This window comes from Melopsittacus undulatus, chromosome 4 (genome assembly GCF_012275295.1).
Source record: "Melopsittacus undulatus isolate bMelUnd1 chromosome 4, bMelUnd1.mat.Z, whole genome shotgun sequence".
In the NCBI taxonomy this organism is placed as follows: domain Eukaryota; kingdom Metazoa; phylum Chordata; class Aves; order Psittaciformes; family Psittaculidae; genus Melopsittacus; species Melopsittacus undulatus.
Window position 1 is genome coordinate 56,809,435 of NC_047530.1, and position 19,994 is coordinate 56,829,428.

The 19,994-nt window shown below is 37.2% G+C and overlaps 1 protein-coding gene across 1 annotated transcript in view; it reads left to right on the plus strand.

The window, feature by feature from the left end:
* OTOG (otogelin) overlaps nucleotides 1-13,740 on the plus strand; it is a 95,691-nt gene extending 81,951 nt beyond the window's left edge. Inside the window, exons 46-55 of the mRNA XM_013130067.2 lie at nucleotides 732-833; nucleotides 1,292-1,390; nucleotides 2,353-2,393; nucleotides 3,415-3,490; nucleotides 4,432-4,610; nucleotides 5,386-5,490; nucleotides 5,920-6,039; nucleotides 7,252-7,297; nucleotides 12,229-12,308; nucleotides 13,540-13,740. Coding sequence (XP_012985521.2) covers nucleotides 732-833; nucleotides 1,292-1,390; nucleotides 2,353-2,393; nucleotides 3,415-3,490; nucleotides 4,432-4,610; nucleotides 5,386-5,490; nucleotides 5,920-6,039; nucleotides 7,252-7,297; nucleotides 12,229-12,308; nucleotides 13,540-13,740 — 1,049 coding nt within the window. The remainder of the gene's footprint in view (nucleotides 1-731; nucleotides 834-1,291; nucleotides 1,391-2,352; nucleotides 2,394-3,414; nucleotides 3,491-4,431; nucleotides 4,611-5,385; nucleotides 5,491-5,919; nucleotides 6,040-7,251; nucleotides 7,298-12,228; nucleotides 12,309-13,539) is intronic.
* Nucleotides 13,741-19,994: the final 6,254 nt, after the last annotated feature.

Sequence of the window (19,994 nt, forward strand, 5' to 3'; positions counted from 1 at the left end):
CATCAGTGTAGGAGTTCTGATGTTACCATATGGGTTTTCTGATAATAATGTTATGATGTCCTATTGAATTTACTCTGGTTTTGCCATTTTGCCCATAGATATCTGTGAATCAGAGGCTAACTCATCTTGATTAGCTCTTCCATGTGCAAAAATTTGAGCATGAGCTTTAATAGAAAACTTGAGTTACACTTGTGCTATTTACAATAATCAGGGGGTTACTTTGATTACATGACAGTGATGTGCTGTCTTTGGCTCTTCGTTGTCTGCATAGCATCCTTCTGTCTCTTTTTTGATATAATGAGTCTTTCCACTGTGTATATCAGAAAGTACCTATTGTGGTTTTCATCTGTGTCCAAGTAGGAGATTAACACAGGAATCACAGAAGATGCCCCTTACTGGGGATCAAAGATCCTATGATTTGGACAGAAGTACATTCCTGAAAACAACAGTATGACTTGGTAGGAGAGAAAATATAGCAAAATTTTTCGTAACAGAAAGGCAGAGAAAATACTGTTTGTTTTGATCCATCTCACAAATAGTATATTCATTTTTATAGTAGGAGGCAAAGAAAAGGCAAGTTGTACTAAAACTAGCCTATTGTTTAGGGCTATAAGGAATGAATACAGTGCATCTCTGTTGTCTTTCATATATGTCTGTGACAAAATTATGGGCATGCTTTCTAGGAAGTGGTTAAATTTCTTCCTGTGTTTTTAAATACTTGTTTTTTCCAGCCTGCGGCGCTTGCTCTGATCAAATACCCAAATGTCAAGAAGGAGAAGTTCTTATTGTGGATGGCAACACTACAGAGCAGTGTTGCCCTACATACCACTGTAGTAAGTTTGACTTAATTTTGGTATTTTTAGTAGAGAACATGTCAAATTTTATAGTGTGGATGTTCAGTGCCAAAAATAGTGGCTCAGAGAGATAGTTCCACTTGTGCATGTAAGTGTGCTATCACCTGTAGTCTTGAAAGATTTGAAAGGTAATATCTTTACTTTTAAATCTTCATGTGCCTAAAGCATTATCTGAATATCTCTATCATAAAGAAAAATGAATACTTTCAGACCACAAATCATGGAGATTTATAATTGTTTTAAATATTGTCTAGAGTGGTTGTACTCCACGCTACTGTTATGGCTAAGGTTTACATTTAGATTATTGTCTTTTCAAGTAAGATATCTTCTAAAAGTATTTATTATGAATAAGTAATTTGCTATCTCTTGATTCATATTTCCATTCATCAAAATATGACAAACTTGTGCTTATTGGACTTTCTTTTCTTTAATTTTAGTTTGTGAAATACATCGTTGTCCTGAATTCAAGTGTATGCTAGGCATGTCTTTGGTGGAGGTATGGAGCCCAGAGAAATGCTGCCCCTTTCGGACATGTGGTAAAGTGATTGATTTTCATCTTCATTAATTAGGCAATAAAACACTGACAAGAGCTTTGGACTTAGGTTAAAGTCTTGTTTCAGCCAACTATACTGTTGTGATCTGTTCATGAACAAATGATATGGAAAAGTCATCTCATGGTACAGAACTTCTTAATCTGCCTGCTTTGTTTTCTTCTTGCTTCACATGGGTGATAGTATACTGTAGGATTTGCCTGTTCCAACTGGGTGAATTACCATTTGGAAGAGTTAGTGTATTGGGGTTGCATTGCAAGGTTTTGGTAGCAGAGAAGTTACAGGAGTCGCTTCTGTGAGAAGGTGCTGGAAGCTTTCCCCATGTCAGTTGGAGCCGATGGCAGACACTCAGAGATGGATCCACTGCTGGACAAGGTTGAGCCCATCAGCGACAGTGTAGCTCCTCTGGAATAAGGTGTTTAAGAAGGGGGGAAAATGTCAGCATGACAGAAATTGCAGCCAAAAAGAAGAGTGAGAATATGTGAAAGAACTCTGGAGACACCCAGGTTGGTGCAGAAGCAGTTGAGGAGTTGCTCCAGGCACTGGATCAGGGATTCCCCTGCAGCCCTTGGTGCAGACCATGGTGAGGCAGGCTGTGCCCTGTAGCCCATGGAGGACCCCCCACCAGAGTAGGATGCCTGAAGGTAGGCTGTGACCCTGTGGGACGCCCTGGATTCTGGTAGGACACTTCAGGTGGATTGCAGTTTATACAATGCTGTAAATTGTTGTAGTAAGTACAGGTGGTCATAGAAGCTGGTATTATTTTTCAGGATGGAATAGAAATCAAATGTAATTCTGAATTCCCCAGATGGGTATATTTCAAAAACCAGCAGAATTTCTGCAGTGATGACTTGTAAATCTGGATTTTTCTACTCTCTTTGATGCTCTGTCTTAAACAAATAGCATATAACTTTCTAAACTGTTGTTTCTGTTGTATTTCATTTTAGAATGTGCATGTGAAACAATCCCCAAACCTCAGTGCAAACTGGTATGGAATTAATCTTTGTCAGTATATTTACTTAATTTCTTAAGAAATCTATTTCTCAGCATTTTACTAATAGTTTTATCAGTGAAATATGAAATGCCATGTCATTCTTTTTATTGCTTTACAAGAAGATATATCTATTTTTCAGAAGCTGGTTAAGTTTAAATATCTTGCAGAATAAAATGGCAGTATAGCATTGATATTTCTGGAGTTTTTTATGACCATATCCTGCCCTGAAGTATTTGTAGGATGAAACTGCTTTCATGCATCAGAGGATGACATTTTGTTTTAAAGGGTCAGAAGTAAATGCTTTTAAAGCATCAGTGTTTTGTTAATATTGTTTGTTATAGGGAGTATGTTAAGATATATCATGTGCTCAGACCACTGACAAAGCAGAAACTGTGTTTCATTGTGACTTGTTCTGCATTGCAAAATGTTTATTATCATTGCTGGGTTAGGTTCTTGGGTACTGGGTATACTTTTTGCTTGTCATTATTTTATGGGGAAAATTATATTTAAATGAGAGTAATTAATAAAAATTATGATTTGGAGTCCTAGGAAGGAATTGGAAATGGTATTTATTTTTATAGAGAAAATTCAAAATGTTTCGTAAGCAAGGTTTTGTTAGTACTTTCATTTCATAGACAGGCATACAGAATCAGGAAAATTGAGAGAAAAAATGTAATATGCATACATGTAAATAATAAAAGGCAAAATATAAAAGTACCTCTGTGCTATTGTAATGCTATTTCCATCCATAAAGTTATTACATGAAAGAATACACTTCAGGGATATTTCTATACAAAAGCAAGCCATTTTATTTATTTTGTGGCCTCCCATAGTCTTTGGTTGTCATTGCCAAATTAAGTATCCGTGTGGTTATGGCTTCAAAATAGGTTTCTAGGGGCAAGAGGTAGTGCTATTCAATCCTGACTCAAAGGTGTTCTAAGAAAAAGATCATACAAATAAGAAAACACTGTTGTTTCACTTATCTTTTTTTTTCCTTCTTCTTATCTGCACTTAGGGGCAGAAACTTCAGAGAGATGATCAGTTTCAGAACAGTACAGAAAATATCTGTAACTGTGTTAAGTACAAATGCGGTAAGTCAGAAAATAATTTAATTCAAAGAAATACCCTTTCAAGTACTAAGGTAGATTAGGAATTCTAAATCAGATGTTGACTTTGAGCATGTACAGAGGAGGAAAGGGTTAAGTGACATAATTCAGAAATAGTGTTGGAAAAGGCAAGAAAATAGGACCCTCCACTAAATACTTAGTTGATTATGGCCTGTTCTTGTATCCTATCAGTTCCTGCAGCAAGAGGTCTGTGCAGGGGAATAGTAGCATTTTGGGCAAATTAAGTGGTGTTGACTGAGCAGCCTTCCTTTTGCTCAGTTGAAGTAAGGACTTCAGCAAGAAACTAAAACACACACTCAATGTCCGCAAGAAAAAGTCCCAATAACCCATTATAGGACTTCTCAGGAGCTGGTGGCATGGTTACGTGCTTGACAAGATCAAGAATAGCATTCAGCACCACGCAAATTCATCTTACAGTATGCCCAATAAGATCTGTGAAAACTCAGGAGAAAATAATCCCTGTGGCAAACCCAGCTGGCCAATGGAGTTGGGATTGTCCTTGTCTAGATTTCTATAGCAAAGATGTATACTTCTGAGCTAATTATCCTCTGTGCCCTCAGTAATTACTGGGGAGAAATTGATATTTCTTAGGTACATTTCTTATCATAAGTAGACTTACAGAACAAATCAGTTGAAGAAGCCTGCACTGTCACTATGGTGGTTCAGCTAATACAATATTACATATTTATTCAGATTACATGCATGGTTATGTTTGAGGTGATTTGGCAATTGTACTGAAGAATTAGACTGCTACTAAACGTATATATGCAAACCTGATCCATAATTGTTAAAGAGGTAGGGTGGCTTTTTGCATTCCTGTTTTACTGTTTAAAACATTTTTTAACAGTTGTGATACCAAGTTGATTGTTCTGAGCATGCTGTTTATTTTTGTGTTTTTTTTGTAGTGAGAGACAAAGTTTGCCTGAGTAATGAGAGAGGTGTGCTACTTCCTGGACAGACAATCGTGGAGCATGGCACAGATGGCATTTGCCATATTTATCATTGTACTAATGTGATCGATCCCTCTACAAAATACTACCGAATAAACCAGTCTTCAATAGATTGTGCTGTCAAGTGCAAAGCTGTAAGAAATTCAGAATTGTAGATATGTATATTGTGATGGGTGGTCTTAATTAAATTTCATTTGTGTTTGTTGAGTAGCTATAGTCATAGGAAGAAGATGGGAAAAGTAATCATGAGATCTACCTCTATGCTACTGCATTTCTGATGGAAGTTTGTGAAAGTCTCACTCCCTTCATTTCCCCCCCCCCATGTAAATCTTGTAGAAACTAAAGTATACAGTACACTGTCCCATTGTATCCCTATATTACTTCAGCTGTATTCACAAACTGGTACAAACTAATGGCAGACATTAGCACAATCGGAATTGGGAAGAGAATAATTATAAATAAACCAAGAATTCTAAATGTGGGGAAAGCAACTTTATAAAATAAGCAAATGATAGGTTATCTTTTTACAAAGTACGATTGCCATGGGAATATATTATATAGATGACTGTCTAGTTACGTACTTACTTGATTTCTGATGTGTAGAAAGCAAAAATTTCAGTGGCTCTTGAAGTAAGCTGTCAGCCTTACGTTTGAAAATGGTAGAAAGACCAGTTCATTCTCTCAAAGTTGGAACTTCTGCCCATTTACTTCAAATAACATCAAAGGTATTTTATAAAGCTTTCATGAATGTACAATGTGTACAAATGTAAACTATGTGATTTTGAAAGTTATTTTAAAAACATCCCTAAAATCAGATACAAAAAATAAAAGTAAATTTGCCGATTGCAGTAATAAATGTTAAGCTGCAAGACAGTCTCATACAAGGAATAATTTATCTGATTTTGGCAGAACCAAGTCTATCAGCCTCCAAAAGATTTATCAACTTGCTGTGGTAGCTGTAAGAATTTGTCTTGTCTCCACACTTTCAGTAATGGCACAGTTTCCAATTTTAAGGTAAGTCTATACATTTTACTCCCTCAAAATATTTAGAAGACTGAAAAAAGTATGTGATGCTGTACACATATTGCCATATAAAATGTGCAAAGAGATTTGTTAGGCAAAATACTAGGAATGGTTTTGCATGTGCACATTTATTTCTTGGAGAGCCAATCATATACTTGTCTATGAAGATTAAGGGATTTGATATAGCAGAGAATTATCATCAACTTGATTATTTTATAATCTGTTTAACATTTTGTATTTAATGAACTTTTAAGCTGAGTACTTCAACAGAACTTTAACATGAATCTAAATTATATATCGCCATAATTATTACTTTTGATTCAGACAAGACCATATTCAATGGAACTGTATTATAAATACTTGTAATACTTTTTTTGCTAAGTTGCTGAGTAAAGTTTCTATTTTACAATTTTTTAACAGCTTGGTACTGTTTGGATTTCAAACTGCATCAGATACGAATGCATTAACACAGCAATAGGGCCAGTTCTAGTTTCCTCTTCAGTTGGCTGCCCACCCTTTAATGAAACTGAATGTGTGAAGGTCAGTGCTTGATACATTGTTTGCATGATTTACGTTTGCATGAAAAGATTAACATTGACAAAAGATGTTTTTACTGGAAGAAGGGAGAATTTATGAATTCTTGCAATGCCTGCATTTTTGCCCAGACTTTTGAAGGTGAGAGGCTCTAACTATACACATATAGTGTGCCATCAGACTTCCAAGTTACACAGCTGAGAGACCTCTTAACCTCAGAAAATACTTTTTTTCATAGAGGCTTGTAATGCCAATATAATCCTCATACAACAGTCTGAACTTGGATGATTTTCTGGGTTGGATTTTTCCTTTCTAACTGTTTTTCTGTGTATAGCAATTTGATTTCTCACAATTGAGTATCAGGAAAATATTTTCCACGGTGAGACATAAAGTTTTGTGGACTAGTTTTGCAGCAGAAGCAGAAGCTCTATTTGAATTTGCAAAATGAGATTAGATTAAATGTCAGAAATTGTGGGCGGGTGACATCTCATATTGCTTTCTGTAACTCTATATTTGTATGTGAATGGGAGGATACTTTTCTTAATGAATGATGGTGCACAGGCAGAGGACAATCCTAAAGAAACTATCTGGTGTAGTTCTCCCTTGCAGATAACAATGTACTGGTTCTTCAGAAAGTCTCATTTATGTAGCAGGTGAAAGGCTTTTTGATGTGGATATCAAAAATTGAAATCTTTCTCAATGTACCCTTGAGAGAGCTTTTGAAAAAGCTGTTCTCCCCACAGTGCTCTGGGGAGTGCTTCATGCTACAGCATTGAAGGCAGAGATGGATCTCCTCTATTGGGAGTGGGTAACTTCTCATTTAGATGAGATTTCTTCCTGCTTTGAATTCAGAATCAGGGGGTTGTGATTTTTCTTCTTTTTTTTGTGATTGTCAGTATAGCCTCTAGAAGAAGTAAGGGGGTTACTATAATGATGGAGTTGGACTTAGCACAGTCATTTGCTCTCCAAATGTAGGAGCTATTTTGATAGCTGGTGATGTATAATGGCACACAGTAAAAGCCGCTTAATACTCACTTGTGCTAAAACAGTCAAGTGAGATCATTTACAGCCAAACCTTTGTCCATTCACCTGAGTGCAACATTTGTCTGAATAAAGTTGCAGAGCTTTATGTGGAAGATATTTCTAGTAGTGCAGATATACAGGCATGAATGTTAGAAAAAAATCAAGTTTTTTCCTCTTTATTTCTTTCTTGGTCAGGTTGGGGGCTATGTTGTGCCATTCTTAGAAGGATGCTGCAGAACATGTAAGTGATTAATGACACTTCCTGCCTCACAAGTCTGTCTGATTTGTTGTTACCTTGGAAACTAGGTTAATTCTTTCCTGCATGAAAGCTTGATTCACTAATCTCAAAGGCCATTCTTTTCTTAGTTTTACTCATGTAAATACCAGTGAAACTAGTGGAGGTAAATCAGAAGAAAGCAGTTTAACACCAAAGGGTTTGCTCCACTGAAAATGACTGTGGCTGGCCAAGTCACTAAAATTGCTACCTTGAGTGTACTGTAGTTCTTATGTAAAACTCCTCAAAATACTAGTTTACTGCATTTGGTATAATAAAATATACTGTGTTTTGAAAGGTACCTTAAAACATGCTTTATCTACATTCATATCTTTAGTAAAAGATTGATCCATGCAGTTTCTAAGTTGATACTGTAAATAATTAATATAATATAGTCTTAAAGTCCATTAGTACACATAGTTCAGATGCTTTCAGGCAATATCTTTTAAAAGAATTTATAATAAAAAAATCTCCCTTGATTACCAAGATATATATTAACATCTATAAAAGCTAATGCAGGTTCTCTGGGAAAAGATAAAATAAAAATTTCCTTACAGAGTAGGTTCCAAATATGCTAATCCTTAATATAAACGAGAGATACATATATTTTTTCTTAACATATTGGTACATAGCTGAAACATTTTGGCTGATTTCATGAAGCACTTAGCCTGGGGCAGATACCTAACCTGAAGAAATTAAGATCAAATGCTTGAAGTTGACAATGTTATATATAACTATAAAGGATATTTTATACTGGACAGTGTAATGTACTATCTTTTAAAAGGTGCAATATCTCTTTGTTTGCACAAGAGGTTGGAGTAGTGACCTAAAAACTAAAGACAGTAGGAGATAAACTGTGGGAGAGAACTGAAAAAAGTGCAGGTATCTCCTGCTGGGTGCGATGGAACTTGACATGACTACCAGATACAGTACCATGTGCGCAGTTACTGCAATGGGATATATGTTGCCAAGTGGGACGTATTTTTTGGTGTTAATCACTGTGTATTACAATTTGTAGTACAAAGCTTTTTGAAACTGTGGAAGATTTACCTGCTTTTTTCTTGCTCCTCATCACTGTGAGGGAATGGTTGTATCTCTTCATGTGCTTTCACTCTGATGGACCTGTGTTTCAAGCATTTGTCCTAGTTCTTTAGCCAGTTCTCCATAGGCTCTTTGAGATCAGTTTTTGCTTATCTGACATTACCCTTCAATGCCTTAGCAGCCATATAGCATGGCTTCTGACCAGTTCTGACAATTAAAAACCCATTAAGCTACTTTTCAGCAAGGTAGCAGATCTTGCTACTATACCTACAGAAAGATCATAATCACACTTTAAAATAATGAAATGAAAGTAAGTTATTAATCTGAGGCATGCATCACAATGTAAAATTAAACCCTTGAAAAATCCAGTGACTTCAGAGATGCTCAGAGAAAATGATGCTATTTCTTTCTTGCAGTCCTAAAAGACAACTCAAATTTAGGTATCAGATTGTTTTAGTTATACTAATGTAGATCAGATTCTTCCTGGTTTTAACATTAGGCTTAGCAATGTAAATAGTATCTGGAAATGGTCCTGAGCTGCTGGTGCAGTGATCCCTGCTTGAGCAGGGAGGTAGGACCAGATGACCACCAGAGGTCCTGACAATGTCAGCCATTCTGTGATCCTGTGAAAAGCTTGAATTTTTTTCTCAAATATGCTAAAATCTAATAACTCCAAATTGTTTTATACTGACAGGGAGTCCTCTGTAACGTGTACTCTGTTCAATATGTAATATTCTTACCAGGTTCTTCAGTGTCAATGCTCCTCCCATTCCCTGTTAGTCCAGTCACACCTACAGCCTATGCTAGCTGTTACACAGGTACATTTTCCTGGAAATAAGTAGGACCAACCCAAACAGCATCATTGTTGATTTCCAACAATGTACTCCCTGATAGGAATGTCAGGCTTCACGTTACCCAATTATGCCAAAAGCTGCAGTGTAGTATAACTGCTCATGGTTCAGAGTGGCTCAGATTTTGGTTTTATTTTGTTTTTCATTTTGCACTGTGTGGGCAGTGCATTGTTGTTAGCCAACAATGTACTGTTGTAGTAAGTACTCATGTAGTCTTTAGCTTGCTGCATGTATAAAATTGCCATGTTTAAAAATGTTTTACAGTGCTGTAAAACATTGAGACTGATGGCTTTGTTTGTTAAAGCTTATTCTGTAAGCAACATTTTCACTGATGATGTATTGTAGTCTTGCTTCCAGTGGCATATACAGTAGAGCAGCTCATTTCTTTCCCATCCATAGTCAGGAAAGTATACTGAAAATAACTACCCTGTGTTTACTCCATAAAATCTGGAGATCATCTTTGTTTTTCCTAATAGAGTATGTTAATTTTATGAATTGTAACATAGAATGAGTGCAATTGTTTTGGCATTTGTGAAAACATCCCCCTATATTTCTGTAAGAAAAATACGATAATTTTGTACATCACTGATATATCCCTCATTAAATTACACTTATGACTCCAGGAGTACTACACTGAAATCTATACTACTCTTGGATATTGACATCACTTTAGATGACAGCAGTGTTACAAGTCAACCCAAAAACCAAGCAAGGATTTTCAATTGTACAGACTCTGAAAAGAATCTCATTATATTGCAACATGTAATATATTGTAAGGTTATTGATGGAAAAGTGTATTATGTTGTAGAGCTCATTAAAAGCCACTGGACACTAAAGTACATACATGGAAATACGTTCTAATCTATTTCTTTGAGAGATGATGTACTTCCACTAGGACCTGGATGAAGTCATAGCCGTAGCTGCACTGAAATCTCCATTCTACACACTATGTACAATGTGAAAGAAGAAAGGACATGAATAGGACTGTGAGAAACATGAAATAATCATAAGGTTTGTATTTCAAAAACAGTTTTTCCCCCCTCCTTCCTCAGTTTTTTCCCTAAGCAAATGAAGTTCAATGATAGTTAAGCAGTAGCCATCCATTTCCAATTGTATTTGTTTATTTGCTTCCAAGAAGATTGACTGCTGTACTTTCTTTCATGCTCTAGAAACTCTGCTATGTCTAGAAAAAGTAACAGACTCACATATTAAAAAAATTAATTAAAAAACCCCAAACCCAGCACAAAAGATATTTCTCTTTGGGAAGCTGTATTACCTGGTTTGACAGTGATTAGAGCAGGGAACTGGACATTGCACATCAAGACGTAATAAACCTCTGCCACTGTTCAGTATTGGGTATTGGTCAAACCAATGAGCCTTTCATTGCCCTTGCTCTTCTGGAGCTAACAATATTCACCTTTTGTCAACAACTTCAAGGGTTTTGGCTGCAAGAAAATGTAGCTTTCCAAGTGGAGAGTCATGTAGGACTTGGGGGTGTTGGTCAATGAGAAAGTGAACATGAGCTGGCTTCAGTGTGTGCTCACAGCCCAGAAAGCAACTGTATCCTGGGCTGCAATCAAAAGGAGCGTGATCAGCAGGGCAAAGGAGGTGATCCTGCCCCTCTACTCTGCTCTTGTGAGACCTCACTTGGAGCATTGTGTGCAGTTCTGGTGTGCTCAACATCAAAAGGACATGGAACTGTTGGAACAAGTCCAGAGGAAGGCCAAGAGGATGATCAGGGGACTGGAGCACCTCCCGTATGAAGACAGGCTGAGAAAGTTGGGTCTGTTCAGCCTGGAGAAGAGAAGGCTGCGGGGAGACCTCATAGCAGCCTTCCAGTATCTGAAGGGGGCCTACAGGGATGCTGGGGAGGGACTCTTCATTAGGGACTGTAGTGATAGGACAAGGGGTAACAGGTTGAAACTTAAACAGAAGAAGTTTAGGTTGGATATAAGGAAGAAATTCTCTACTGTTGGGTGGTGAGGTACTGGAATGGGCTGCCCAGGGAGGTTGTGAATGCTCCATCCCTGGCAGTGTTCAAGACCAGGTTGGACAAAGCCTTGGGTGAAATGGTTTAGTGTGAGGTGTTCCTGGCCATGGCAGGGGGTTTGGAACTAGATGATCTTAAGGTCCTTTCCAACCCTAACTATTCTATGATTCTATGATCATAGTGTGCAAAATCTGCTGTTGAACCCCGTAGAAGCTGTTATAATGAAATGATCTATTCATTTCTCTTACAGATCTGCAATGTGATGTGGCTTCTTCAGCACAGAGAGGACCATCGTAAGAAGATACTGTGCTTTCTGTTCTCTAACAACTGAACTCTACACTAAACTTCTTTGCTTTTCTTCAAATGATCATTATTCACTTCTCAAGTTTAACTCCTCATTTCATTTACTGATTTCTTCTTATCTTCTTTATTTCACCCATTTGCTTTGTACATAATTCTGTGAGAAAAATTGTGGAAATAATACTAATAAAATGTAAATTAAAAATTTCATTTGGTTACTGGTGTTCTTTTTCTTATTTAATAAATACATACAGAAATGTAAAGTCATCTGAAGCCCTATTCTTCATCAGGCTCTGCTGTGAAGTGTTCAATTTAACTTTGTTTATGCCACTGGAATGCAACTGCTGCCATTAAAGCTTGTTACAGTTATTTCATAGAAAATGCATTTTATGCATTATTAACAAGCCATCTCCCAGGGGTGGTTGATCTATTTTACAAAATTCTTTTAAGGACAGTGGACTTTCTCTTAAAAGGCTTCTGAGTGAAGAATGAACCTTTTATAGCTGTTATTGAAGGTATCAGAGATACTTCAGTGAATTAAATAGAATAGCTTTAAAAGCAATGCAATGTATGTCACTTTGACAGTTTTGTATGTGCAGTGATGTATTGGGTATTTTCTTTGTGTTCCTTGACACCATAAAATGTTCAGGAATGTTCTTGTCACTGAAATGCTTAGAATTTGAGCTAATATTTTTCAAACAATACCCATTTTTCAGGTAAGGAAGATGGAAAATTCTGCAAAAAGGTGACTGTTAGGATGACTATCCGCAAGAATGACTGCAGGAGTAACACACCAGTAAGTATATATCACAATTCCTTTTAATACAACAGAAAAAATACGAGAAATAAAAAGGAAGAAAAGGAACACAAATTCCACAAGGCTATTGTGTGCATCTTTCAGCAAGAGAGAGGTTTCTATGTTTCATAGAGCTGTTTTACTGTTACACTCCACTCTCAGCAATCATCTTCTCAAACAAGGGGATGTGACTTCTGCTTTTGTATGCATTTAGGCATACAAAATAATGCAGTTATTAGTATGCAAATTGAATATACCTTTCAGTGACATAGTGCAGATAGAATGGCTGCAGATGTGCTTAATTTCCATCAGTTTAGGGAAAGTATTTAAATGTCAGTTTCATGAAGAAAACAGTTGTGGGTCCTGAAGGCTTGGGATTCATATTTTTTTAGACAGTAGTACAAGCATACTGTGAAATGTGCAGAAAGAATGAGGCACTATCTGTGTATCTGCTGAAGGATTTACTGTAGGAGCACACCAACAATGTCCTGCTAGGCAGTAAGGCAGTGTGAGCAGCAGCAAGGGTACAGACAGGCATCTTATGTGAGAGGTGTAAAAGCACATTGAACAGCTGTAATAAAAGAGAACAGGGAAACAGCCGTGACCTCTAAAATTACTCTGGAAGTACATTTTGTAGAGTAAACCATTGAGCAGCCAGCAAATTTAGTTTCAGTGTCTCATGGAACAGAAATACAAATCCTCACTATTAAACTTGCAAAAATTATCAGTTTATACGACTGTTTCTCTTACAGTCTGTATTACAATTTTGGTATCATTAGTAACAATTTCCTTTCCCTTTCCAAAGGATTGATATTTTATATTCCTTCTTACTGCTACCAGTATAACAATACTGCATCAGTGTATCCCTGAAATAAATACTGTAGGGAGTTTTGGACAGACTGTTTGGTGCTATATTCAAGCTAATGTTGTTATGAATACTTTAAAATAAAAGACTGAAGTTGTTTCTTTGTGTCTGTTAACAGCCAAAATCTGCTGTTACTGAAATCAATGGTAAAGTCATCATTCATCTCAATAAGATAAAAATTAAGACCTACCTGTGCAACATACTTCCAGGTTTATTACTCAGATATTGTGGGATTTCCTAAGGGGTAGAAGAAATAATGCTTTGCATTGGATATGGGTGTCTCATATCTTTGAACTTCCCTGAGAACTCCTAACTTTATTTCATAGCTGCTTCAATTTGCTGATTGGTATTTATGTTTGTTACCAGGTGAACATTATTTCCTGTGATGGAAAGTGCCCCTCTGCAAGCATTTACAACTACAACATCAACACGTATGCAAGATTCTGCAAATGCTGCAGGGAGCTCGGACTACAAAGACGAACTGTGCAATTGTATTGCACCAGTAATTCAACCTGGGTCAGCTATTCAATCCAAGAGCCTACAGATTGTTCTTGCCAATGGTCTTAAACAAACTCGAAAGAAAGCAGCAAGCCCAGCTGTTCCCAGTATAAGAAAATATGAACAGTTTATCTATTAAAAATATCATGCGAAATTCACATAATTTTACCAATTTAATGCTAAAAGAGTAAAAATATTTTTTGAGTCTTCTAAATTTCAGAATATGTTTTTTCATTGTTTGCATTGTGATTTGTCTTTGTGTTCATTCACAGGGACTGCTTAAGAGTTCTTGTGATACGTGCCAACTTAAAAGGTGATTTACATTAGAGATACCACAAGAGCAAGAACGCCCCTTATTTTGTTTTGGAAAGCTGGCCCACAGTTTGTCAGACACCCAATCCTGTTTTGACTCATTGACCAACTTATCTGGCAGCAGTTCCCTATTTTGAGTAAATTGCAATTGTGCAAATACATTCAGTGTCTATTAAGAAAAAATGGTTGGACAACATGAGGTGAATTTTCAGTTTAAACCATATTCCTATTGCAAAGTAAATCATGTATAAGAAATTCAATTAATGATTTTTTTTTTTAAATCAGGGAAATATTGTCAATACTGATAACTATACTTAATATTCCCTGGTAATAATTTCCGTTTTTCTAGCATATTTTGTATTGCAGCGAAAAGCATTATGGCAAATGTAGTTTATGAACAGATAGGTTATTTTTAGGCTATCTAGATTAGTCATTAGTATTTACTGTATCTCTCTGATAAACAATATGACACAAACTGAAAATACACAGATTTAACAAATGAAAACCATTTTACATTCCTTTATATATTGTATCTATAGAATATACGGGTATATTCTATAGATACATTCTGCTTATGAAATACACCATACTTAAACTGGTTTGTAGGAGGATGAACTTTGTTTAACAGTAATCTTAAAGATGTGAAAATTTGTTACGAAAAAGAAAACCAGAATTATGTGTCTGTCTAAAAGAGAAACAAAGTTGAAAATATTGGTCACCAGTATAGTAGAATATACTTTCTTATGGCAAGTATTTGCTATTGAAAATGTACAATTTTTAGGTTTGAAAGTTCAAAAGCAATTTTGCTTCTGAACTTCAACAATTAACATTTTGTTGTAATTAACTTTTTTCTTCTTTAAGCTAATGTTGTTGCTTACTATTTTCCAATGATTGTCACCAATATGCAGCAAAAATTCAGTAGCATTTATTTTGTAGATTTAAATTGTAGGTAGCACATAGTGATATACTTGAGATCCTATAATAGAAAATAGGTATGAACATAACTTTTTGAAAAGCTGCTTGTCTGCAGTTAATCCAAAGAAAAATGTATTGTTAAAATCAATCATGTGAACATTTTTGATACTAATTTTGTATACTGTACATTTCATTCTTATAATATCTAATAAACAACAGGAAGTCTTATTTTGTTACAATTAATTTTGTTATCATTGCTAAAGCTTCTTGCTATCATGTGATTCAACATATGGTGTTTAGTAATTTCTTTTTCAGCACTGCACGTGGTTAATTTTAGGGTTTGCTGCTACCACGAGTACTGGTGATCTTACACTACAACAAAGAAGACTTACATATGTGTTTTTGAAATTTGTATCTTGTTTCCTTATTTCTTCACAGTTCACTTTCATCCTCAGAAATGCAAAATTTAACTATGTCAATTTATTCAAAAGCTGGAAAACTGTTGCTCATCAAAGCAAAACAACACATTTGTGACACCAAGTGTCAGATAGGCTGTTTGCTCTGAAAAAACTGGGGAAAGGGGTAAATTTCTGCACAATACCTTTCCCCAGCTTTTTCCTAAACTGCCCCCCAGGATTGACTGCAGTGAGTAGACTGTGTTTTGAGCAAGTGTAGGCATCATCTTATGATACAGTTGTTGTGTAGTGATGATAATCCTGCAGTACTTAGGGCCAGGTAAGTTGTTAAGATCTAACTGTAATATGTGCAGTCCCTACCCATTTAGTTTCCTGTGCTCTCAAGTAAGACGGTATTAGCTGTGAAGTTCCAACCAAGTGCATGAGGGACAGAATAAGAGCCGGAATTAGGCCAGCCACCATGCTTCCCTTGGCTGCAGTCTGGTCCCTTCTCTTGCCACTTGATCCAATAGCAAAGCCTTCATTGCTTCCAGCAGCGCAAGGCAGTTAACTCTGAAAACTATTCAAGACACAAACTTTGGACTCTTGGTTGAAGAGCTAAGTTAATACTGGCAGTGAGAGTAGCAGACTGTAGTGTATCCAGTAACTGTAATCAAACACTACTGCTGCTTCTACTTCAGGAGTAAAACAATAAATATCCTGTTAAGTCCCTACTTGCAGTTTTGTAAATATTAGGCTTGTGCTAACAGAGACATGGGGAAAGATCCAAACTGGCTATGGCTTGATAGGGGAAGCTACTTTTATCCTTTCCTCATTGTTAGATTCCTCTGTGGCTGCTTAGCCCGCCTGTCTGTGGTTACTCCAGCCTGGGCCCTTAACATGTATTTTCCTTACGCTGTGTTCACACAAAGCAGCTCAGCTGGAAAAATATTTTTTGCCTTATTTGTACTTCCATCTCTTCACAAACTAAAGGACTTTGATGAGCTCTGGGTTTCATCTGACCCTCCCAATCAGGAGGAGGCACTTGAACTGTAACAGTATCTGGGTCCTAAACCAACTTTACTTTCTTTTTACTAAGAAGTTGTCTTTTTTCTTGATTAGATAGGTGCAATACCAAAGGTATACAGCACTGAATCTGTACTCTTTAGAATACATCCATTTTACTATCACGATCTTGTTTGTGTCTGTTACTCTTAAAGGCATATGAACACTTGCAGATAATGAAATATATGAGCTTTTCTGTAAGATCTCATAGTGGCAAAAGTTAAATCCTGTATTCAGCACCTAAAAAAGTTGCTGCAGAGAAACCTGCTTTCTAAAAGCATTGCTGCCGTGCCATGCACTGTTGTTACAGTTATTCCTGTTGCAGCAGTGCACTGCACACGCTTCAGGGACAAAACCATGACTGGATCCTTCACTGAGTTCAACCACAATTTTTGCAGTGTTTTGTAGAGCAGTGTTTCCAAGGGATGTGAAAAAAAACCCTTCAAACCAATACAAAAACAACCAACTGGTTTTAGAAGCCCAAGAGAACAAAAAGCTGCCTATGTAGCAGATACTAGGTAGTCTTTTGGAGGGCCACCTCAGCTGGATGACTGCTGTGGCTGCAATAGGTGTGAAGGCCAGAGCAAACACAGGGATGAGGGAGAAGAACACACCTGTGCTGATGCCATTCATTTACTGCCTCTCAGAGGGAAGCCTGAAATCCTCCCTCCAGCTCCAGGTGAAGCTTGTTTCTTTGGGGGAACAAAGGTGGAGGTGGTTGTGGATGGGGTGACTGAGATAAAAGCCTTGTGGAAGAGGAAGAGTGAGGAAGTGCTATTTTGTTGAGTCACTGTTTTGTGTTAGAAGAGGGGAATTCCCAGGTGATGTGGCATCTTGGGGCTGTAACATTTGTGTGGCCTTAGAGCTCTGTCAGAGGTCTTTAATCTTTCCATTGTGCCTATCTTGGTGTGGCTGTGAGAAAGATGTGAGAAGGTAGTCTTTTGTTCTGCAAAAGCTGGCTTGCAGGTGGTGAAGGAAGCAAATAAATAAAAATGGTGATTGTTGGAAGGCTTTGTGCTTTCAAACAGACTGGTGTTTCCAAGGTGTTGGGAAGCTTTGTGTTCATACAACAGTGTTGAATTAGCTCTTCAGGCTCTGCTGAGAGAGGTGACTCTTGGCTGGAGAGCAGACCTGTCTCAATTCTGTAAATCAGCAGCTGGTGATTGCTAGAGGAAAACATGGCTACTGGTGTCCTCTACCTTTCTTGCCTTTTGTTGGCTCCAAGGCTATCTGCAAAAAGGGACTTACTAGAGGCTCATTACTTTAGATCAAATTCAGATATGTGCTCAGGCGATTCCTCCAAACAAGTACCCTTGGTGGCCTGGTGGCAGACATTTTGTGACTGCTGCTCTGCAAGCCTGAGTGCATTGTAGAGATGTTTATCCTCAATAAAAGAAACCAACATTGAAAAATTGTCTTCAGACTTCTTGATCTCTAACATCACAGGAAACAACTTTGTTTAACATGAGTGAAAATGCTGAGGGAGTGAAACCTTGACCTTGACACTGAGGCCTGGTTCATTTCTTCACAAGTCTCAAAGCTTTACTGCACCTCTGAGGGCCATGTTCTACTCACATGTGTTTGCATATGTGGAGTTTCTCCACAAAAATGATTCCCAAAACCATTACAATTAGTGTCCTGTTAAAACCAGCATTTAAAATCTTTCCAATACTGGAATATTTTCCATATTTGAATAAAACATTTGGTGATTTATGGAAACACTGTTTGTTGTGGTCTTGATCACTTACAGTTATCTCCTTTAAAAAGCCACCTTACACGCATTACCTCAAGCAAGCTTACCCAGTCATGATTCACAGGAAAATATAAATGAATTGGCAGCTGGAGCCTTAAGTATGATGGATATTGGCCATTAAGGAAAGCCTTTAAAAAGAAACCCAATGATATCAATTGTGCTATCTAAACTCTCACTGTCTGGGTTATTAGTACCTGATCTGCCCTCAGGATAACAGTCTCTCGAGTAATGCTTCCTCTAATTAGCGATAGTGTTGCCTGGTGGTTTGGTAAATTAATCTGAAATATTGGCATCTGTTGGTCTACAGCTTAGTGTGAACTATTAGTCACAATTAAATAACTGTCATCTCCTCAGACAGCCTTTCAAGTACGCAGTACATGAAGTCAGACCAAAATCACATGAAAACTTTCATCCTCGCTCTTCTCTGGCCACACCATCATCCTTCTCCCCAGTGCAAGTGTCTAGCCATGAATAACTAAAATGAGGTAACAGCTGCTATGCAGGTGGGGAGTTTTTAAAAAGATCTCCTCTCAGTCTGATGAGGACATTTAACCCCTTTAGAAATAGTACCTGACAGACTGCCACCCCTCAGGTCTGATTTCTGGATGGACTTTTGGTCATGTCAACTCACTTCAGCTGTGTAAAACAAGATATCTGAATTAATTCATGCGTCCAGGTTCCACCCATCACCAAAGAAAGGCACATCCAGGGAGTGATTCGTACCATCCTAAACCAAATTTCTATGATTGATGTGATGAATCCAGATGTATCAACTTTTCACTCTAGAGAGAACCTGGATAGCAAGATGTGGTTAGGTACCTCACATTTAGGTTATTAAAATTGGTTGGAATCAAATCCACCTGTAATGGTTAAGGATATCTTGACAGGTTCTAAAGTCAGCTACTCCAGCAGTGTATATGGCATGTTTTATCTGACCCCTCATGAGGTGATTAACGGTAGTATTCCATTTGCATGAAGCTGAATGTTATGTGATTTGTCTTGCACAGTTTTTCTTCTATGTCTTAAAGAATATTAATTTTGCACGGCAGCTATACCTGAACTATCCCTGTGCCTCTAGAGCTGATGAAAGATGTTGTCATCAGCCAAATATCCAAGATAGAAAAGTGCAACTGAATTTTGAAAAATGTGATGTGTTAACTTCCATAACAAGGTGTTTTATTAGCTGGAAAAAATCTTTAAGGTGAATGAATTTTTAAGTATTTCTATTTTATAGACCTTTTACTGTGTAGGTGTTGGTTTGAGCCTTGTGGGTGATTTGTGAGCTTGAGTCCTAAGCTGTTGGCTTCCAAGAGCCTTAGGGCAAAGTAATTCTTCTGGAAATTTATGTAACCTACTTTGTGCTTTAGCTCTTCAGAGTGTCTATGGATGAGTCTTTTCAATGCTCAGGTTTTTCCTTACTGTTTGAGATTTTGGTTTGGTTTTTTTTTCTTGGATACAGCTGCCCAGCAGCAGTTTCTGACCCTCATTAGCACACTTGAATGGAATAGTCAGATTTGGTGGTATGTTTGTTTGTTTTTTCTTAAGACTGATGTTCATCAATTAAAATATGTGAGATTTGTCCAATATGTACCTTGTGTTGTAAAAGATGGGAAAGGGGGGGTGAAATATAACAGATCACTTTATCAAAAATTATTTTTGATTAATAATGCAGAAGTCTGATCTTGAGCATGAGATATCAAAGGCTGAATAGCTGGAGTAATGCCTAATGTTGAGAGCATGCCTGCTCTTGGTCTCTGCTCTTAATGCCCCAACTGTCTCTTTTGTACCACATTCCCTATTGGGCTCTATGCTGATGTTTTATTTTACAAAATAGGGGAAAAGCAGAGAAGGACCTTCTGAGATGATGGCATGAAGGTGCGTCA